Source organism: Anopheles arabiensis, chromosome 2 (genome assembly GCF_016920715.1).
Source record: "Anopheles arabiensis isolate DONGOLA chromosome 2, AaraD3, whole genome shotgun sequence".
NCBI lineage: Eukaryota > Metazoa > Arthropoda > Insecta > Diptera > Culicidae > Anopheles > Anopheles arabiensis.
This window is the reverse complement of record NC_053517.1, coordinates 13,870,315-13,890,728: the sequence shown is the minus strand read 5'-3', so window position 1 is coordinate 13,890,728 and position 20,414 is coordinate 13,870,315. Positions and strand designations below refer to the sequence as shown.

At 54.4% G+C, this 20,414-nt stretch overlaps 4 protein-coding genes across 8 annotated transcripts; 3 read left to right on the top strand and 1 right to left on the bottom strand.

The window, feature by feature from the left end:
• The first annotated feature begins 558 nt into the window (after positions 1-558).
• Positions 559-4,496, top strand: LOC120895892 (leucine-rich PPR motif-containing protein, mitochondrial). Its single transcript, XM_040299620.1, has 2 exons — positions 559-660; positions 757-4,496. The coding sequence occupies exon 2, from the start codon at positions 763-765 to the stop codon at positions 3,943-3,945; it is 3,183 nt and encodes a 1,060-aa protein (XP_040155554.1). The 5' UTR covers positions 559-660; positions 757-762; the 3' UTR covers positions 3,946-4,496.
• LOC120895894 (zinc finger FYVE domain-containing protein 1-like) lies at positions 4,468-10,937 on the bottom strand. 3 transcript variants are annotated; one of them, XM_040299625.1, is made up of 6 exons: positions 10,824-10,937; positions 7,819-9,131; positions 7,479-7,677; positions 7,099-7,396; positions 6,664-6,837; positions 4,468-6,602 (listed from the first exon to the last, which is right to left on the bottom strand). In XM_040299625.1, the coding sequence occupies exons 1-6, from the start codon at positions 10,869-10,871 to the stop codon at positions 6,100-6,102; spliced, it is 2,535 nt and encodes an 844-aa protein (XP_040155559.1). In that variant the 5' UTR covers positions 10,872-10,937; the 3' UTR covers positions 4,468-6,099. The 3 variants fall into 3 exon arrangements, with proteins under 3 accessions (XP_040155559.1, XP_040155561.1, XP_040155560.1); XM_040299627.1 differs by having other exon boundaries at positions 6,664-6,768; XM_040299626.1 differs by lacking the exon at positions 10,824-10,937 and adding an exon at positions 9,248-9,374.
• Positions 10,830-19,678, top strand: LOC120895893 (intron Large complex component GCFC2). Of its 3 annotated transcripts, none has more exons than XM_040299621.1 (8): positions 10,830-11,012; positions 15,369-15,930; positions 16,846-17,110; positions 17,181-17,357; positions 17,439-18,152; positions 18,235-18,970; positions 19,053-19,376; positions 19,459-19,678. In XM_040299621.1, exons 1-8 carry the CDS (start codon positions 10,870-10,872, stop codon positions 19,514-19,516), a joined length of 2,979 nt encoding a protein of 992 aa, XP_040155555.1. In that variant the 5' UTR covers positions 10,830-10,869; the 3' UTR covers positions 19,517-19,678. The 3 variants fall into 3 exon arrangements, with proteins under 3 accessions (XP_040155555.1, XP_040155556.1, XP_040155558.1); XM_040299622.1 differs by lacking the exon at positions 10,830-11,012 and adding an exon at positions 14,424-15,046 and having other exon boundaries at positions 15,593-15,930; XM_040299624.1 differs by lacking the exon at positions 10,830-11,012 and having other exon boundaries at positions 15,818-15,935.
• LOC120895896 (dihydroorotate dehydrogenase (quinone), mitochondrial) lies at positions 12,600-14,201 on the top strand. The gene is made up of 2 exons (XM_040299629.1): positions 12,600-12,850; positions 12,950-14,201. Exons 1-2 carry the CDS (start codon positions 12,824-12,826, stop codon positions 14,117-14,119), a joined length of 1,197 nt encoding a protein of 398 aa, XP_040155563.1. The 5' UTR covers positions 12,600-12,823; the 3' UTR covers positions 14,120-14,201.
• Positions 19,679-20,414: the final 736 nt, after the last annotated feature.

The following is a 20,414-nucleotide window of genomic DNA, read 5'->3' as shown; positions in this document are numbered from 1 at the left end:
CACAGCACTGTAATGTCATTCGCGGGCGGATGGCGGATCTGTGTGTTTTTGAATGAAAAGCGAGGCAGCTTTTTTTTTTGAATGGAGCGTTTCATTCGGATTTCACTTTCCTACCTCGAGCGAGGGCAGCGTAGCAAACAATGGCAAGCTTCGCGGAAAATTTGCCCGTAGTTTGTGGAAAAAATGCTGCACCCTGGTCTTTGTAGGGGGGGGAAGACATCGTTCTAGCTTCATTCCGTTCTTTTTTTCTTTTGGTTTCTATTTATATAACGCATTTATTCATTTTCTTGCTCTTCTTTTTAACACTTTTCCCAGCGTGACCTGAAAAATCGTATTCTTCTCAACGAAACTTGTCATTACCATCAACAATGCAGTGTTTGATCATTCTTTCCCATTTGCTTACCTTTCCGCAGGCACAAATTAGCGTAAAGTTCACGCAACTTTTTTTCTCTCCTCGCCACAAAACAAATCCAAACAATCGGTTTGTTTACATCACCACGTGCTCTGTCCGACACCGGGACGCGACGTCTCACGCACACACACGCACACAGTAGCGCTGTGGCAGCTGACACTGACGTTTCTAGCTGTCAGGTGTGGTGCGCGATTCAAAACAAACCAACCCCCGGCGGCCTCGACCGAGCAGCTTTTGCACACGTTCATGTAATCACTTTCCGAGCGCGCGCTGCACCGGGCGAGCGACTTTTGCGTTTCGTCCGTTTTCGTGACCGAGTGCTGTTCTTTCGCTTTTTCTTTCAGACCGCAATGAATCACCTTCGAGTGACCCTGCTGAGACGGGTGGTGGTGTGCCAGCGGGCCGCCCTACAGTGTGCCGGTTCGTGTTACGGTGCCGGAGTGCTGCAGCAACACACCGTACCGTTTGCCAGACTGCTGTCCCAGGCCGTGCGCCACTGCCAGACGGTCCCGTCGGCGAAGCAGCAGGAATCAACGGCCCACCAGTCCGATCGAGCAGCAAAAGCGCCATCCGGCAAGCAGCAGCAAAAGCCGGTCGATAGTATACGGCTGGTGGACGAACTGCGGTCCGATGCGATCGTGTACCGGCGAGTGCAGCTGGAGAAGCTGAACCAACTGCTAGCGAAACCGTTCGAAATACCGCCCGATGCGTACGAGTTTTTGCTCCAGTGCTGTGGCTCCCTGCTCTGTGCGGAAACGCTCGAAACGCGCATGAAGGTGTTCGAGCAGTTCTGGTTCTATCTGGGCGAACCGCAGCAGAAACACTGGAAGGTGCTGCTACAGGTGTACCGGGAGAACGAGCGCACCATCACGGACGTGCCGGCGTTTCTCGCGTCCATGGGCGACGCGGTCGAGAAGGATGCCGACCTGTACCGGGGGCTGCTGGGGGTGCTGGCCGAGAAGGGAGACATCGCGGAGATGAAGCTCGTCGGGGAGATGATGAAGGAGCGCAACCTGCCGCTGACGGTCGACGTGATCAACCTGATGATACGCGGGTACGGCCGGGCCGGCGATCTGGACGGCGTGCAGATGGTGCTGGAAACGATGAGCGCCAGCAGCGTGTCGGCGAACGGCGAAACGTACGGCGAGCTGATGATTGCCTTCCTCGAGGACGGTATGGGCGACCGGGTGCTGAAGATGGTGCGCGAAAAGGGCTCGCAGCTGCAGGAGCGGCACGTGCTCGAGCTGCTCGCCCTCGCGCTCGGCGCGAAGGTGCAGCCGGAGCTGGTGCGCGCCCTGCTGAAGCTGCTGCCGGAGGAGCTGACCGGCGACGGCCGGATCCATCCCGTGCTGCGCAACGTGCTGAGCGGGCTGGTGCGGGCTGGCCATCTCGACGGCATGATGGCACTGCTCGACGACCTGCCAGCACCGCAGTTCCGGGCGAACGAAAACACCGACGGCTACGGGACGTTCCTGATGGTGGAGATGCTGCGCAACGATGTGCCGTTCGATCGGCTGAACCGCTTCCTGCAAAGGCTGGTACAGACGGAGCGCAATGCACGCGCGTACCAGGTAGCCTGCGAGTGTGCCGCCAAGGCGGGCCATCCGTACTTTGCGCGGCTGCTGGCGGCGCTCGCGCCGCTCGAAGATCTGCGCCCGCACTACTTCTGGCCCCTGTTCATGCAGCGCACCAAGACGGACGGGGAGGCGGGAGTGCTGGGGGTGCTGCAAACGATGCGCAAGCTGAAGGTGGACCCGGACCAGGAAACGCTCACCCAGTACGTGCTGCCCAAGCTGGCCCTCACGCTGAAGGATTCCCGGGCGGCGCTGAAGATTTTCGAAGCGTGCGGCGTACGGACGGCCGTACTGATGACACCGTTCATATCGCACCTGCTCTACCAGAACCGGTTCGACGAGGTGCTCGAGATTGTGCGCCTCTACCCGACCAAGCTCGACACGGAGACGCTCCTGTGGCCGCTGATCCTGCAAGCGAACGTGAACCGCTCCGGCACCCACCAGCGCAAGCTTGCGGAGGTTATACGCGCGATCGGCGAACGGTCGGCTGACACGCGGCACGATCTAGCCGGCCAGCTGCTGCTCGAGCTGATCAGCAACAAGAAGAGCAAGCACGACGCGGCCAGCCTGCGGGCGCTGCTCGCCGAGTTCGACCGGTTCGAGATCAAGATATCGCGCATGGCGGCCGGCGTGCTGAAGAACCATTTCGGGCGTGCGGGGAAAACAACGGGTGCGAACGGGGGCGAAGCGACCGATGCGCTGCTGAAGAAGGTCACCGACGACCAGCTGACCATCCTGTCGAAGGAGCTGTTCGACACGATCGGTGTGCATCCGCGCGACATGAGCTACGACGAGCTGGAGTGCCATCTGGTGGAGCTCGAGCAGAAGAAGCTGAATACGCGCGGCGTGCTGCGCCGCCTGCTGCAGCTCAGTGTGCGCGAGGGCCGGTACAAGCGGGCGCTCGAGCTGAAGCAGAAGTGCGACCAGGCGAAGGTGGACCAAAGCTCCGGCATGCTCGCGTCCGTGGTCGAGCTGTACACGAAGGTGGGCAACCCGGAGCAGGCCGGCCGCACGCTCGAGCAGCTGCGCAAACAGTTTCCCGGCTTCGTGGTGGACGAGCACAAGATACTGGACTACGCGGCGCTGCTGGTCGAGCGCGGCCAGCTCGACGGTGCGAAGAAGGTGCTGCGCGAACGTGCAGCCGGCGGTGGTAAGCTGCGCGGCGCCGAGGAAGGCTCCACCAGCAAAAACGTTTGGAATCTGCTCACCAACACGGCACAGTGGGCGGCGGCGGCCAACGCCAAAAGCGGGCAGGGAGGAAGTGCCTCTCCCAACACCACCCAACAGCTGCTCGATTTGCTCGTCCAGCTCGGGTACTGTAACTACGACAACGCACTGCTCGGGCCGGTGCTGCGCGAGTACCTGCTGGCCGGCCACCGGCGGGCCGCCATCGATGAGTTCAAACGGATCGCCACCGAGAAACGGCGGACACCGTTGCAGCTGGAAATCATGACGCTGCTGGTGGAGCTTACCAACGGCCAGCAGCAGGAGGACATTTCACCAGCCGAAGCCAAAGCGCTGCTTAGCGAAACGATTCAAATCGTGTCGCAAATCCACGGGCCGGTCAACACGAACAACACGCTGATCGTGGCACTGGCGGTCGGCGGCACCGAGGCACAGCTGCGCCGCATGCTTATCAATCCGGAGGTGCGCGTCAACCACGAGTACATCCTCACGCAGTGCGAGTTTCTCGTCGGCAGCGGCAAGCTCGAGCCCGTGCTGCGGTTGGCCAAGTGCGCCAAGGGGCTGGCGAATGTGCGCGAGTCCGACTTTCTGCAGCTGGCCCTCGGGCAGTACGTGCGGGACAACAACTGCGAAGCGGCCGTCCAGCTCTTCCAGCGGCTGCTGGACGAGGGCGACGAGCTGAAGATCACGACCGAGTTCGCGCGCAAACTGTCCGATCTGCTCGAAGCGAACAACTTCGAACTGCCGGCCGGATTGCAGATGTACCTGAAGTGATCCTTGAGCAGGGTGGACGTGTAAATAGTGTTAGTGATTTTTTGGTTTTTTGCTTAGCATAATGCCCGAACGTACTTGGCACAGATTAGCCTAAGTATTCGCAATAAAGTGCATAATCCTTATGTAGGGTAAGAGAGAGAAAGAGATAGAAAGGGAGTGATCGACAGTAGAATAAACTCAATCATTGTTGCAAAGAAAAATGAAATTAAGTTTTCCAATTCCTAAAATAGACACCCGCTGCTGTTGTCCTCGCTTGACGTTGTTTTCAACTAATTAGATCGATTGTCGTACCGATCATGCTTGGTGCTATTTTTATGCATCACGAACAATGTTGATCGATCGGTTTCGTACGAGCTCGATGGATGGCCGACTTGTGGGAATCATGTGAAGCGAACTTGCCCACTTAAACAAGTACTCAAACAAAGCCTGTTTTCTGGACACGTTGCAGGAACTACAGCAGTACAGTGAATCAAATCCAATGCCGACCGTTTCTTTCAAAAGTCATTGCTAAAAATAATAAAGAAAAGAAAAACCATTAATTTATTCTAAAACTGTGCCATTCGAATTCTTCTGAAGAGTTATCGAAATATATATATATATATGTATATGTATGTATCTTTATCTGTATATATCTGTTCAATATATATATATGTGGTTTTATGTGTCCGTACAGTACATAGTAAGATGCCACACGAAAGGACTGCCGGAGGGACACGGGAGTGTTGTTCTGCTGGAAAAAGGGGGGAAATATCAATTACTTTAACTACACACTATCCGCCACATAAACTATGTTTACGCGGCCGCGCCATGGCGCAATTGCTCCGTTTTGCTTCCCGGGGTTCTTTTTTTTTGTTGTTCTCGTAATTTGCCAGCAAACAGATACACACGGCTAAATCCGTGTCATTCGCGTGCTCTTTTTAATCACGCAAAAATGGTACAGAGAGTTAAATTCAATCGCTTATGCTCATTACATGTGTTTTGAGTGTGTATTGTGTGTGTTTGTGTGTGCATTGCAACACCAGTGTACTGAGGTGTACATATAAATACCGGATGGCAGCATAACCGTTATTTTGTTTTGGTTTTTTTATATGTTCGTTTTAGGAAGATGATCGTGGGTGGTTTGTTTTGTGGTAATTTTGATTCTGGCCGTGCCCGATCGAGTTTTTGTAGAGTTTTAAAACCATTTCAGGTTTCCTCGGGATGATGAGATGAAGGATACAATGGTTAGCATCATTCATCGTCACCGTCATCCTCATGGCATTCGAAGTTGTGTCGCATCAGCATCATAAAGAAAGCGAGCGAACGTGCAACAAATTTCCAAACCTAATAAAGCCCTTCTTTGTTTTTCCTGCTACACACCAGATCACTCTTTTTTAACGCCAGTACAGGTTTTCTTGAGTTACGAAAATACAAAAAATCTATGAACAAACTGAACAAGCAAGGCATCAAATCAACGCGGAAACGATTTAAAGCTAAACAGTTCTATACTACGCTGTTCCTTCAACAATCCCTCTCCACTCATTCGAATACTAGAGTCTTTTCCGTTTTCGCGCCACAGTCTCTTCAAAGCCGAACGAAATAAGGAGGTGTACACAGAAAAAAAAACAAAATTAAACAAACAATCAAAATCATTATCAATATTCATAAGCTAAGAGCTAGTAAAAAACAGTGTTTGAAAACAAAGGTAAATATCATCACATTTTTGGTCGTTCGGCAGTCGTGCCCTAGAATGCCACGCTGTCGCCACCACCTCAAGCTTGAAGCGTTGTTGTCGTTTGTTTTTCTTTTTCTTTTGGCTAAACACACACATTTGTTGTTTGTCACTTCCCCCCGCCCACACGGGTGGGAATGCAAAACAGGGGAAGAGAGGGCTTGAGAAGAAGCTTGAGCTTTTGGGGGCGGCAGCCTGGTGCCGCGGTGTTTTCTTTTTTTTTTTGGAAGGAAGGATATATCCAGGAAGGTTTCACATACAGCCACATTCACGCTAGCGCGCACAACGGAAAGCAAGCTACAAATTGTACTAATAATTTGCTAGACGCTGGGTGTCAACGATCCGCGAGAACGGGTTTGTGGGGTTGGGGATTGGAAACGAGTCTCTGATGGAAATCTTACAAACTACTGGTAGCAGGCAACGTGCTCCCCGTAGGAACGCGCCTAATCTTCCGCCGTGTAGCAGCTGTTGCAGACGCGCACATCACTCAGCCAGCCCCGTTTCGGTACGGGCCGACGGTTCTGCGAGCAGCCGGCACAGACCGCATTCCCACACGCCCGGCAGTGGTGCCTCCGGCGATCGATCGCCGAACGGTACGACGCCGAGCCGGCAGCCGAACGTTGGGCCGACGGCACACCAGCAACGCCAGCCTTCGGGGGAACGGATGCGCCACCGCTCGAGGAGCGTAGGGTTCCACCGCCCGACCGGGCCACCGGGTCGGCGGCACCGCTCTCGCTCCGCTTGGCAGGCGACGCTGCTGTCGCCGGTGTCGATGATCCGGAGGCATGGGGCGCTACTGCTGATGCTGGGGCGGCAGGTTGGCTGGCAAGTGCTGCCAGCGCGTTCAGCTCTTCCGGCGAACCGAACAGCAGCTCGCAGATGTAGCAGTTCGGTGCCTCCGCATCCGGCACCCAGTAGGATGGGCGGGCCGATTCCTTGATAAAATCTACGCGAAAACAGGGCACGTTAGAAGCATGACGAAAACACACACACACATAATCACACACCTTTCGGGTACTCCAGCACGGCGCCAATGTTGCTGATCGTGTTGATGACTGCCTCGCCGTAGCGCCGCACCAGCACGTTGTTCGCCTCGTCGATACCATTATTGCCTGCAGAAGAAGACGGCACGAGGAGGTCAGCCTCATCAGTAAGCGCTTGGTCAGCAACTTCTTCCCGCTCTGTGCCGCGGACGGGATGGACGACGTGAAGGGAGAATCACGAACGCGTGTCATCGTGTAACACATCGCCACCATCATCACATCGCACGCACGGCGGATCGAGAAGTAAATAGGGAAACACAGAATCGTGCAGCAGCAGCAGTCCAGCAGAGTCAGCGCAATTTTGAACAGCAACGTTGCACAAATGTTGGGAGGGGGGGGAGGGGATGGGGTGAGGATTTTCCCGGGCCATGCCACTGTCTATCTACGTCTCACACCTACCTGCATTCCGGTGCGTTTGTTCCGGCGAGTGATGGCGGTGGTGAGGATGGTGGTTGCCGTTCGATGTCATTCCATTCACGGCTGCCCCCGGACCGGCCAGCCCTTCCGTGCCCACGGTGCCACCGTTTCGGCCGTCGTTCCAGCAGCTGTTGCACACGCGCACCGGATAGTTCCAGCCGCGGCTCGGTACGGCCATCTCGTGCTTGGAGCAATGGTTACAGAACCCTTCGCCACAGCTGCGACAGTGATGCTTCTTCAGACCCAAGCGCTCGAAGTTGCTGATGCATCCTTTGCAGTGCTGTTTTTTTGGGACGACAAAGGAAAATCTCAATAAAAACAACTATCTATTTCCACACGAACTTTCCACAAAGGACACTTACAATAATCTCACTGTCCGGGCGCCAGTACGCGGGCCGTATTTTGTCCGTTACCCACGATTTGACGAGCTTCGTCGGCTGTGAGCCAACGCTGGCCATGGCATCGGTGATGTAAGCTACCCCGTCCAGCACGAGCTGGGCCGAATGGGTCGGGCCCTGCAGCTGCAGCCCGCCATCGTTCCAGACGTGCACAATTTCCGTCCTGAAATGAGTGGGGGGGAGAAAAAGCCAAAAGCGTTAAAAAAACGCTTCCCTATCGCAACGCTTCATGTGTTGCCGTAAGGGCGCCCTCTCGCGGGAAAAAAGCGAAGCAACCCGCACATCGAACGACGAAACAGCTTACCGTACTGCGTTCTGCTCCGGCGGCTTGTTCCCGTACCAGTGTTGCCGCGAGCGGTAGATCTCCCCACAGTGCGGACACTCGATGACGGAGCCGCTCCACGCGTACAGCGCCAGCCCCATCCAGGACGAGTCGTTCGACTTTTGCGTCTTAATACTGACCACCACCTGGCGCCCGTTCACGTAGCACCGGTTGCACAGGTACACCTTGTTCTCGTGCTGATGCTGGTACTTGCAGCTGGTGCTGCCGCACCGATGGTCCTCCTTCAGCTCCAGGTGGCCCATCGACAGCTGGCAGCGGGCGTCGCACGACTTGCAGTACGTCGTGCAGGTAAAGTACTGCTCCGGGAAGGCGTGGAACGGCAGCGGGCTCAGCTCGCCGTTGAACTTGTTGTTCAGCGCGAGCAGCGCCTCGAACACGACCCGCGGCAACCGGGGCGAGCGGACGGCCGTGTTGCGCACCTCCTTCTCCCACACCATGCGCAGCGGTTCGTAGTTGGTCGGCGGTTTCGAGGTGCGCACGCCCACGTACCGCAGCGAGCTGAACGCGCTCAGCTCGAGCCGCAGCTTGGCGAACCGTTCGCGCAGTATGTCCTCCTCCTTCTTCCCATCCTCGTCCTCCTTCAGCACCTCCGTGTTGTGCGTTTCGTGGAAGATGATGACGGCGGGCCCGAGCGCCTGGGGCGGACCGGGCAGATCGAGCGCCTGCAGCGCGCCGGAAAAGTACTTCGTGAACGCTTTCGACGCCGTGCCGAGAAACTTGTACATGTCCGTGCGCAACCGTTCGGCGCGCGTGCGATAGATGATGATGTCGGAGATGGCCAGCACTTTGAGCAGCATGCGCATCTGGCGGTTTTCGTTCACCGTTTCCCCCAGCAGGCCCTCGGTGTCGAGCGCGAGGACGTTCTTTTGCCGCTGGTACGCCGCCCAGATGCCCATCGTGCAGGATGCCTGCTCGGAGGAGGTTTTAAACACGTCCCGGCCACCGAACAGGGCGTGATTCATCGTGTGCGATTTGCCGTCGCCCGTGTTGCCGAAGATGGACACGACCTTCAGCTTGGCGTCGGGCGATACGGACAGCCGCTTGCAGAACTGTTCGGCCGAGCGCACGCATATCCGCTCCTGCTCGTCCATTAGCAGGAAACTGCGCTCCTTCTTGGTGCCGGCAGTATCGGTGGGTCCGCCCGCTCCGTTCATGGCCGGCGATCGCCGATCGTCGATGTCGTCCGTGTCGGTCATGTCGAGGGTAAGCGATGTGAACGGACCGGACACCACATCCGGCGGCTGCACTGCGAGCGTTCCATCCGTCGTCGGTGGCTGGAAAGGGAGAGAAACAGAAAAGAATGTTAAATATATAAAAAAGCTCGTTTTAAGAACTAAACTCTACTCTCTGAGCCCAACCGGTTACGACTTAGACCCACACGCTTCCCTACCATGTTGAACGAGCCCACCGCTGGTAATGAACCCACGGCGATGTCCCTAGAGGCAGTAAAATCAACACCCAAGTCGCAGCTTTAATCTTTTGCGTCATCAACTGTTTGCATCGCCACTCGCTTGCAATTGGACGACCTGCTACTACTGTTATCAAAACTGCTGCCCACGGCCCCATGGACACGGGGTGTGGTGACGTGCCCGCGAAGAGGAAACAAATAGAATGATTACATGCTAACCTCACACTCGGACCCCCCTCCTTGTGGGAACGATCCTACCACCATGGTGAGAAGAGGGGGGGGGGAGGGTTCGATTAGGGGCCACACCAGATTGCGCAGCGAACGGCGATCGCGCAAGGCTCGCGCGGTTGTTGCGCGATAACAATCGCAACAAGGATTGGTACACCACACTAGGCACACGTTCATTTGACCCCCTTTTTTCGATTCGGTGCAACGGCGTTCGGGCCCCGGATGTACCTGTTCGAAGGGTGGTGGGGCCAAGCAATGCAAGCGACGCAAGAAAGAAGACACACTTCCGATAGGGTGCAACAAAGGTTCCGGAGCCAAAACAGCTGAGAAAGGGCGCGTTTTTTGTGTTGTTGTTTCATGATAACTTTTGTTATTGATCTCACATTATGCTTGTGTAGCAACATTTGCTGTCGGAAGCTGCTCGGAAGCACGACTCCGCAAAAATCAATTTTAATTCCGCCTAAGTAGGTCGCTTCAGCGCTGCCGATTGTTGCCGAGAAAAGTGTTTGCTTTTTAAAGCTGCTGATCGTACGCTCGTGTAAGTTCATTTGTTAGATGCCCGTTGAAACAGAAGCAGCGCCAAATGAGTGGTTGGCGCCTTTTGCATCACACTCGCCAAGCGCTGCACCGCCTTTAGAACCAAAGTTGAGGATCAATGTCATGCGTAGAATATTAATTCTACCAGCGCAGGGGGGCACGATCATACCACCTCCTTCTAAAACTCCGTCGCGTGCTATGTGTGTGTATGTGTGTACCAACTGTTTGGCCATCGGAAAGTCCTTGAACATCGAACGCTCTCGCTTCTAGCGCGTTCGCGTAGAAGGGAATGATGGTTTGGCTGGTGCGCGTGGCGCTCGATACGCAACGCACGGTGGATACGCTGCTGCTGCTGCTGCTGTTTTGTTTAAGACCCCCTCCGGCAACACAAAGCATTGCTTATGGAGCATCGTTTTTACCACATGTTTGTGTTATGTGGTTTTTCTTTATCGTGTGTGGTCAGGCACCGAGCATTTCAATCGGTTTCTACGGTACGGGTCAGCTCCTATCTTAATTCCTTCACACCACCACGCAGTGGTAAACAAACTCCCTTTTGGGGGAGGGGGGGGGGGCATGAAGTTCGACAAAGGGCTGCAAAACCGCACACACCCACAAACTCTCTCTGTGCACACACCCACCCACACCAACGCGGAGAGTTCTTCGCTGTTGGTAACGATGGGGGATGGTCAAAGTAGGCCAAACGCCGAGACGCATTTCGTGCAGCGTGTTGCTTGCCCTGTGAAAAACGAAAAAAAAAACCCTTTTACCTTAAGGTGCCCCCTTTCGCCCTTACCTTATCACTGATCCACGAAAGGCTCTCGGAGTCCTCCGCTTGCATCATGGTTGCAGTTGCTGTGCTGTTGTTTTCCCCAGCGTTTCAAACCATTCGCTCCTTCAAGAAACCGTCAAACAGGGTTCCACGCGCTAGATGCTCCAGGTGGGGCACGTGTGGGTTGTATCTGTGTGTGTGTGTGTGTGTGTAGTGACACTTTCTCCCTGCGCTGGGCGCTGTCGCTGATGATGGATGGGAAGGATCGCTGAGTTTTCCCTCCCTCGCGAGTGGCCTTGAGTGAACCCGCTTCCCTATTGTGCACCCTTTCTTATCGTGCAGAGGAGGTTACTTTAGCAAGAAAATTCACACACGCACACTAACACACACTGTTCAGGGGGAAACCAGAAGGCTTCCTCACCATCGCCAGCAATCGCGTAAACGTAAACATGCAGAGCTTTGCCGTGCCTGCCGTGCCTGCCGTGCCTGCGCAGCCTGTGCCCTAGCGGAGTGTCGCTTCGTGACCTTGGCTGGTCAAGAGGCTGCTCCTACTCTGTGCTCACTGTAAAGCCTTGCTCGAGCGTTAGATGGAAGGAGAGAGACAGAGTATGAGCGAGCGAGAGCGACCGCGCGCGCATACGTCAATTAGACAAATCGCGTACGAAAGAGCGAAAGAGAGAGAGGGAGCGTTGTAGCACCGTACGTACGTTTGTGTTGGTCGCACTGGGAAACGGGTGACGGGTGACGATGGTGGGGATTTGATATTTCTACTACGCAACAGTTCCAAACGGAAATCCTTCACGCCACTTCCGGTTAACGAGACGCACAGACCTGCAGGTAGCAGGAGCTATTTCACTGGGTAACACTATACCTTTGTCAGCATGGAAGACACACGCCCCACGGACAAGGGGTTATGGCGAACATGCCCACCGCCCGAAACGGGAGGACGGGGGAGCAATTTTGTAAACAAAGAACTCGCACTCGCTTGCAATGGGGGTTCACATTACCGTACCTATTTAAACTAAACGCATACACACCCGCGCCCACACACACGCACACACTTCTGAGCTGAACTAATATTGCACTGAAAATGGCAGTACTCCGAGAATTAAAATCACAGGAAAAGATGCACCCCTGGCAGGGCAGCAACAACGCCTTCTACGATCGCACCCGTTGAGCACAAAGAAAACAATCGCCCTGCACGGGCCCCCGTCCTTCTATTGCGCCGAGCAGCAGCACCTCCTTGCCCCGTCCAGGGGAGGGGGGGGGGGGAGTGATATGGATTTCCTCGATGAGCTGCCTTTTCGCTGGAACAATCTTTACTTTTCCGACGAGGCTATTCTGCAAAACACTTCACACAAACGCCTTTTGTTGCGTCGTCCAGTCGCGTATCAGCGATGATAAGCAGGTTTTTTGCACCTTTTCTTTCGGGTGCTTCTGTTTTTCTTCGCTGATTCACACGCACTGCCTCTGCGAGTTTTTTCTCCTCACTCCCAAACATGACACTTCGCTGGTTTGCAGGGTAGTGTTGGTGAGATCGGGCTGTATCAATAACAACACAACTTCGCCACTCGGCTCAAGCCGGCTCGAAATGAGCTGTCAAAGGTGGATTGAACTCGGTTTGTTGTTGTTAAATGCGGAACAAATTTATTTCCCAACTCTTTTGCTCTTCTTTGTTTTAAATGCTTCGATTTTAATCCGATCATTTACATGTTTTTTGTAACATAAATATGCATTTTCCAACATTATCCCTCTACCAGCACACAGTGTTCCCGCGCGTGCTTTGACATTTATGGCCAAACGTAAACAAAATCACCACATTTCCCCCCACAGCACACGCACACCGTGGAAACTTTCACTTTCTGCACGATTCACAAACAAGCAAAACAGTGAAGAAGTATCATCCGGTTCGGTAACGGACTCGTTTGAGCGCTCCTCCGTGTAAAGTGCATTTTTTTCGAATTAACGAACCCTTTCCGACAAATTAGGCTTAACAAAATTGCATTTAACCTTGCCATCAAACCATGTGTGCATGCCGCGTAAGAACACCGGTAAATGAACGCCCCCTCTTCTCCGCGTGGCCCCTGCCGTGACGTCGCTGATAAGGTAAAAATATCAAGGTGTCTTACTGCATTTCGCATTCTTTCCAGAATAAAATCGGCTCCTTGCTGAAGGTAACCGGGCTGGCGGCGGGCGTCTTCAGCGCATACAGCGTGTGCCGGGGCGATGAGAAATTCTACAACAACGTGTTCATGCCGATCGTCCGGCTGATACCGCCGGAAACGGCCCACGATCTGGCGGTGCTGGGCGTCAAGTGGAAGCTGTTCCGCCCACCGTACCAGGACACGGACCGGTTGCGCACCCGGCTGCTCGGCATGGCGTTCAGCAACCCGATCGGCATTGCGGCCGGGTTCGACAAGCACGGCGAAGCCGTCCAGGGGCTGCAGCTGATCGGGTTCGGGTTTGTGGAGATCGGCTCGGTCACGCCCGAACCGCAGCCGGGCAATGCGAGACCGCGCATCTTTCGCCTGAACGAGGACAAAGCGATCGTCAATCGGTACGGGTTCAACAGCGAGGGCCACGACGTGGTGTACGAACGGTTGCGGGAGTGCCGCGAACAGCAGCCACCGGACCAGCGTGTCGCCCTCGGGATCAATCTGGGCAAGAACAAGCTGTCGCTGGATGCGATCGCCGACTACGTGCAGGGCGTGAAGCGGTTCGGGACGTTGGCCGACTATTTGGTGATTAACGTGAGCAGCCCCAACACGCCCGGGCTGCGGACGATGCAAAGCAAGAGCACACTGCAAACGTTGCTGACGGAGGTGCTGAAGGCACGTGCCAGCCTTCCGGCAAATGAGCAGCGCCCGATACTGTTGAAGCTGGCGCCGGACCTATCGGAGGAGGATCTGCGCGAGATCGTGGACGTGGTGCGGGCGAAAGCGTGCGCGGTGGACGGGTTGATCGTGTCGAACACGACGATCGACCGGCCGGCTACGCTGCGAAGCGTCAATGCCGGCCAGCTCGGTGGATTGAGCGGACCGCCGCTGAAGCACCGGTCGACGGCGATGATCGCCCGGGTGTACAAGCTGACCGAGGGCAAGATACCGATCATTGGTGTGGGTGGCATTTTTACCGGCGAGGATGCGTTCGAGAAGATTGAGGCGGGCGCGAGCGCGGTCCAGCTGTACACGTCCTTCATCTTTCACGGGCCGCCGGTGGTGTCGAAAATTAAGCGCGAGCTGGACCGCCTGCTGGAAGCGAACGGGTACGCCAGCGTGCAGGACGCCGTCGGCAAGGGCGTGGACAAATATTTAGCATAACATGTGATGTGCTCCTCAGGAATTAGTGTAAGCTACAAAAGTCGAGTCGAAATATATCTGTGTATTGTATATAGTTGCGAAATCAACCGGTGTTTTTTTTTTCTTTCGTTTTGTTTTGTTTTGCCCATTTTTTTCTGAGTTTTATTTTTCCACGCGGAAATTTGAAGCACTCAACCGAGGATGATAGACGTTCCAAACTTCACTGCAGAACGGTGGTAGTAGTTGTCTCTTTCGCTCATTGGTGCCGACTATTGCTCTTCCTTTCACACTCCTTCAGCAATGCGTCAAATAGCAACTGTCAAAAGGGGGGCAATGAAAATTTTCCTCTCGCCATAGCAAGGGCAACGCTATTCCGTCTGGCGTGTTTTGATTCAACATTTCCATTCTATTTTGCGTGAAAAGTTGTGAAAAAGTGTTTCTTTCCATTTGGCTTTCTGTTCCGCTGACTGGAACGGTGTTTGTGCAATGGTGACGATTCAGTAACCCTCGCGAAACGTACACACACACACCAGACACAGCAGCAGCAACAACAACAACAGCAGCAGCACACAATACACAGCAGTGCGTAGACGGGGTGCGACGGTGCGATGTCGCTCTTTCGCAAGCCCAAAAAGCCCATCCAGCGGCGCGTTTTCAGCGGCTACGATGATGAGGACGAGGAAAACCACGGCTCGTCGGCGAAGGATTCGGGCCACCCTAACGGTGCCGGCAACGGGACACAGAACGGTAGCAGCGTCGACCGGTCCACACCGATGGACGTTGACCCCGTGCCGGAAGGTCCGGCGGTAGCGACGGCATCGGTCGCACCGTCCTCCTCCTCATCCAAGCGAAAAGAGCACCGTGCTGCGGCGGACTCTGGCTCGAAGGGCTCGTCGTTGAAAGCGAACCCGAGCACCAAACCCTCTTTGCTTAGTTTCGACGACGAAGGTAACAAAAAGCCTCTAATTTAGCTCTTCACGTACCTAAGAAACACACGCGTACACGCGTAGCCCAAAAATGAAGCATTGTAGCCCATCGTCCCCCCGGTGGCAGTGGGGCGCAATAGTGTTTTTGCGTGAGTGGAGAAAGATCGACCACAATTAGATCGAAGAAGGAAGAGGGAAAGGGCTTCCCAGTAGTGTTTCCCAAAGCCAAGAAGAAAATGGTGGCGAAAAATGCACTGAAAGTGTGTGTTTTATTTGTCCAGCATTGAGTAGAAGAAATATGCGAAATTGTTGCAGTGGATGTCCCCTTACTGCCCAGAAGAGAGTGTGTGTGTGTGTTTGTTTGCCGAAATGCGAAAACGCCAAATTGCAGGACGGATGTTTATTTTTTCCTTTTATTTAAAACCGCAGTTTCCGTCGTGCAGCTTCCCCCCCCCCATCGATCCGCAAGGGACGCATTTAATGGCACTTTTTTTTCTTCTTTCCGTCCGTCTTTCTTCTTCTTTCTCTTTATTTTCCGTACCCATCCCCTCGCTCACATCGCACACAGAGGAGGGCGGCGAAGTTTTCCAAGTGAAAAAGTCCTCCCACAGCAAGAAGGTGATGAAAACGCTCGACAAGGAACGGCGCCGGAAGCGGCACATGGAAAAGGGCAACGGCAGCGGACCGGCCGGACCGGCGCCAGGATCAGCGTCCGGTGGAGCGGGTGCAGTGGACCAGGCCAAACCAACGAGCGCACCGCACCGAAAGCCTTCATCGTCGGCATCGAGCGTGGCGGGCTCGTCGGCTCACGGTGGTACCGCCGACAGTAATGATAAGATAAAAAGAGAAAAGTGTGAAAATTCTAGCTCTAATATCCAAACAGAAATACGCACAGACGACTTTGTGGTAAGGTTATTATTATTCAATTTTCTACTACTCTTTTCTTTTAAGTTGTATTTAAACAAAAAAAAAAAAACAAATAGTATCTTTAAGTTTGTTCGAAAACACTCCCAAAACATACGCGAACAAAAAGCTAGAAGATGAAGGAGCAATGAAGCAAGCTACAAGCGAGAACAAGAAATGTGTGCTTCGCATTCAGTTTAGTTCGCATCATCTTTAGTTACGGTTTTTGGTTTTAATGATTTCGGCTGTACGTTCCTTGTTCCTTGCTTTTTTTAAATTCAATTGTGCCCTTCGCCGGAATTCATCGTGTTTAGTTCGATTGGTAAACTGTAATGATCGATTGGGCTACGATTTGCTTTGAAGCGGAATCAATGCAAATATTTTACACTACTTTTTGATTGGATTTTTATTTTATTTCGCAAATGGATCTGTTAGTTTACAATGCAAAAACCAAAACCACAGCAAGTGTAGCTTACCGAGTGCGCGATGGGCAAAGCTCGTTAATTGTGTCCTGCAAATTTTAATCGATCTCATCTTTCCCTTAACTGCACCCCGACCCCGTTACATCCCTACCACCATCATTACCACGCGCGATCGGTGAAATGATTCTCAAAACGACGTTCAATTGACAGGATTTCCATTTGCACCGCTTTTTCACCCCCTCAAAATCCCCCTCCCTGTCTCTTTCTCGCTTTCTCTCTCTCTCTTTGGCTCGTCGCCTTGTTGTCTACCTTGCGTCTTGCGAACCCACCATTTGAACAGATGGCCATTTTAAGATTTCTGCTAATACTCGGTACTTTCCGGTTTTGCTTGCATTTTGCTGGGCCCTTGGCTCTCCTTCCCCACCTACTCTTATGCATCCCGGAAATCACACCCCTCTTCCCCACCGTTACCGGTTGATGTCGATGGATGGCGAAGCTGGTGGTCAAGAAATCGGACCCTGAGAATATGATCCTGAACGGGCGGGCGGCACTGTGCGCCGGGCGGAACGATATGTCGTCGGAGGATGACGGGAACGAGGAGGACGAAACGGATGGACGGATGCAGCAGCAGCACCAGCATCATCATCATCGGTTTGCGAAGCCGCAGGACAACTTTAAGATGTGTCTGGAAAACGGTGTCATACCGGACGCGGCCATGATTCATGCCGCACGCAAGCGACGACAGAAAGCGCGTGAACAAGGTAAGGAAGGACGTTTGGGATTGTATGAAAGTAGTAGAAGAGCTCATGTGGCATTGTTGCTTTCTTTTAGGCGAATTCATTCCGGTCGAGGAGCCGAAGGAGGACAAGACCAAAAAGCGAACCGTGCAAGAGGACGGCGATGGCGATGGGTCCGATGAGGATGACGACCGTATCGACATGTCGGCCATAACCGGTGCCAAAGAGCGCGAGGAGCGGTGGGAACAGTTTTACGCCGTTCAGCGTGAAGGTAACAATGTCGATTTAACGCTCGACCCACTCGAAAAGACAGAAAACACATGCTAATTGATCTTTTCTTATAAATAAATAGATTCCGATGCGGAAGATTCCGACGTGGAAACGAAGGAATGGGAAAATCAGCAAATACGCAAAGGCGTCACCGGTGCACAGCTCGTATCGGCACAGCAAGAATCCGTCATATCGCAGTACTTAATCGGCGGCAGCTTTAGCCAAACGTTCCAGAACAAATCCACCCTACTGCTGGACGATCAGCGGGCGGGTGACGATGGAACTGGCGAGTTCCGGGCACTGTCAACGGCTGCCCTGCTCGAGAAAGCGTACGCAGCGTCGAGCGGCATCCGATTGGCCGGTACCGGCGCTGGCAGCAAGCGTACCACGAATGCGTCCAGCAATGCCGGCAGCAAATCTTCCGACACGAAACCGACCGGTCCGCGGATGCCGCAGCAAATCCTGGCACAGCTAACCGAACGGCACCGTACGACGGCCGAATTGAACCGAAAGCACGACGAAGACATCGAACACATCACGCAGGAGGTGAAGCTGCTGCAGATGGATTATCGGGCGTGCGAGCAGCGGGCACCGGTTGCGGCGGCCAAGTACCGGTTCTATCAGGAGTTCCGTTGCTACGTGTCCGATCTGGTCGAGTGTCTGAACGAGAAGGTACCGCTGGTGGCGGCACTCGAGCAGCGGGCGCTCGCCCTGATGGGGAAACATTCCGGCATGCTGATCGAGCGACGCCGGCAGGATATGCGCGACCAGGTGAAGGAGGTCACGGACGCAAACAGTAAGTGTCGTGCTGCTGCGGGACATTGCAGACAAAAAATTCTTTACCATTTACAATCCTTTTGTTTCTTTCGCTCCAACAGAAATGGTTAAACGGGCCGGTCCAGAGGATCAGGAGCGTGTGCGAAGGGCGGCCGAGCGGGAGGGTCGCCGAACGCGGCGGCGGCGCGATCGCGAAAAGAACGAAACGGCCGAAAGCCACTTCGACGGCATGTCGAGCGACGACGAAATTCCCGACATGGACGCAGCGCGCTACCGGTCCGCCCTGCAGGCGATCGAGCTGGAGGCGCGCGACATCTTTGCCGACGCGGCCGAAGAGTACGGCGAGGTCGGCGGCATACTGGAGCGGTTCGAGCAGTGGCGCGAGCACGACCTGCCCGCGTACAGCGACGCGTACGTGAGCCTCTGCCTGCCCAAGATTCTCGGCCCGCTGATCCGCCTCGAGCACGTGTGCTGGAACCCGCTGACGATGGATGCGCTGGTCGAGCTGGAGAACGAAAAGTGGTACCGCACGGCCGCCCAGTACGGCTGCTCGGCCACGACGGAGGCGGCACTCGCGGCCGATCCGGACGTACGACTCATACCGACGCTGGTGGAGAAAATATTCCTGCCCAAGCTGACCGCGCTGGTTGAGCAGTACTGGGATCCGCTGTCGACGACGCAAACCTTCCGGCTGGTGCGGCTGCTGAAGCGGTTCGTGCGGGACTACCCATCGCTCCGGAGCGGCTGCCGGCCGCTCCGGGTGCTCTTCCAGGCGATCCTCGACAAGCTGAAACAGTCGATCGACAATGATGTGTTTATTCCAATCTTTCCGAAGCAGTAAGTAGTGTGGCGGATCAGCCGATCGCGATCGTGCTCTGGGCCGTGATCCTCACAGCTCTCTCTCTCTCCTTTTTTCCAGAGCGCAGGAAGCGAGGTCGTCCTTCTTTCAGCGCCAGTTCTGCAGCGGCCTGAAGCTGCTGCGCAACATCACCAGCTGGCAAGGGATTCTAGCCGATGCGGCACTGAAAGATCTCGCGATCGGTTCGCTGCTGAATCGCTACCTGCTGAACGGGATGCGCGTCTGCTCGCCGGTGGACGCGGTCGGCAAAGCGTCCACGATCGTGTACACCCTGCCGCGCGTCTGGCTCAATCCGGGCGCATCGGTGGTGCAGGGCATGGATCAGTTCGTCACCATGCTGCGCCATCTGCAATCTCAGCTCGATCCTGCCCTTCCTCCGAATGGGTAAGTCGGTGTGGAAGGTTAAACAGTGCCGATTGTTTGCAGTAAATGTGTTCTTTCCTCGTTTTTCCCCCTTTTTTTGCAGCGAACTTGCCGAACAGATACGCAAAATTCTAACAAGCTTGCACGTGGCGGCAACGTAGTGCTCGTTTGCCGGTGGGCAGCTGAAGCCAACGCGAAGCGAAGTGGTGCTTCACAACAAACACTTGCATCCCGTTTGGAAAGCCGTTTTTTCTGATCACTGTTTCTAGCAATACGCGGATGAATGAAGAAAGCAAATAAAGTGCTCCCGATCGTTTTAAAATGGAAATGAAAATTGACGGCACACGGCGAGAGCGAAGAATAATTCCGAAACAAAACAGAAAATGGCAGAATTTCAGCGAAGAAGTAAATGCGAAAAAGGACACGCCGAACACTGCCGCCTTCCCGCCTTTTAAAGCAAGGGCCAAAGGCTGTTAAATGATGTTAATCAACTGCAATGCCGACGATGATGTCATTTGGTTTGACCATCTTGGCGTGCCATCGTGTCGGTCCCTTTTCATGTGCCTTCCGTCGTCCTTGCCGGTGGGCTACAGCGACAACCGAATACGTGCTATAAATAGCCGCCACATTAAATTGGCCGCCAGATAGCTTAACGAATCACGAGACTCCCGAAAAGTGCCGATTGCATTGACCCTGCTGCGTGCGCGGTCCAGTAGGCCCCAATCTGTTTTCAATCAACCATTTTTTCCCTCCATTTCACTCGCACCCGGGGCACATTCCTTGTCTTTTCTTTTAATGTTGCCTCCGTCTCTCTCTCCCCCCGCTGTGTAAATGGTTGCATCATCATTCGTCACGCGGGTCTGTGGGTCGCACGACGCCTTTTTGCGCGATTGCGCTGTGCCCGGCCCGAAGGACCACACTAAAACAAACGGACCGACAAGAGCTTATCAACGGTCTCTGCCGCGCACGACACGACCGTGCTATGTGTTTACCACTCCAGGATCGGGCCTACATCGTGCAGAGCACAGCGCAGCGTGTAGCGCCAGTTCCTCCAACGGG

Excerpts from the sequence above, each read along its gene's own strand:
- LOC120895892 (XM_040299620.1), top strand. The coding sequence starts at position 763 with ATGAATCACCTTCGAGTGACCCTGCTGAGACGGGTGGTGGTGTGCCAG.
- LOC120895896 (XM_040299629.1), top strand. The coding sequence starts at position 12,824 with ATGTGTGCATGCCGCGTAAGAACACCG. Across the intron at positions 12,851-12,949 it reads CATGCCGCGTAAGAACACCG|AATAAAATCGGCTCCTTGCT; the intron begins GTAAATGAACGC and ends CATTCTTTCCAG.
- LOC120895893 (XM_040299621.1), top strand. The coding sequence starts at position 10,870 with ATGGTTGCAGTTGCTGTGCTGTTGTTTTCCCCAGCGTTTCAAACCATT. Across the intron at positions 11,013-15,368 it reads TGTGTGTGTGTGTGTGTGTA|TGTGTGTGTGTGTTTGTTTG; the intron begins GTGACACTTTCT and ends CCCAGAAGAGAG. Across the intron at positions 18,971-19,052 it reads ATTCCAATCTTTCCGAAGCA|AGCGCAGGAAGCGAGGTCGT; the intron begins GTAAGTAGTGTG and ends CCTTTTTTCCAG.
- LOC120895894 (XM_040299625.1), bottom strand. The coding sequence starts at position 10,871 with ATGATGCAAGCGGAGGACTCCGAGAGCCTTTCGTGGATCAGTGATAAG. Across the intron at positions 7,678-7,818 it reads CCGGAGCAGAACGCAGTACG|GACGGAAATTGTGCACGTCT; the intron begins GTAAGCTGTTTC and ends CACTCATTTCAG. Across the intron at positions 7,397-7,478 it reads GCCCGGACAGTGAGATTATT|CACTGCAAAGGATGCATCAG; the intron begins GTAAGTGTCCTT and ends CCAAAAAAACAG.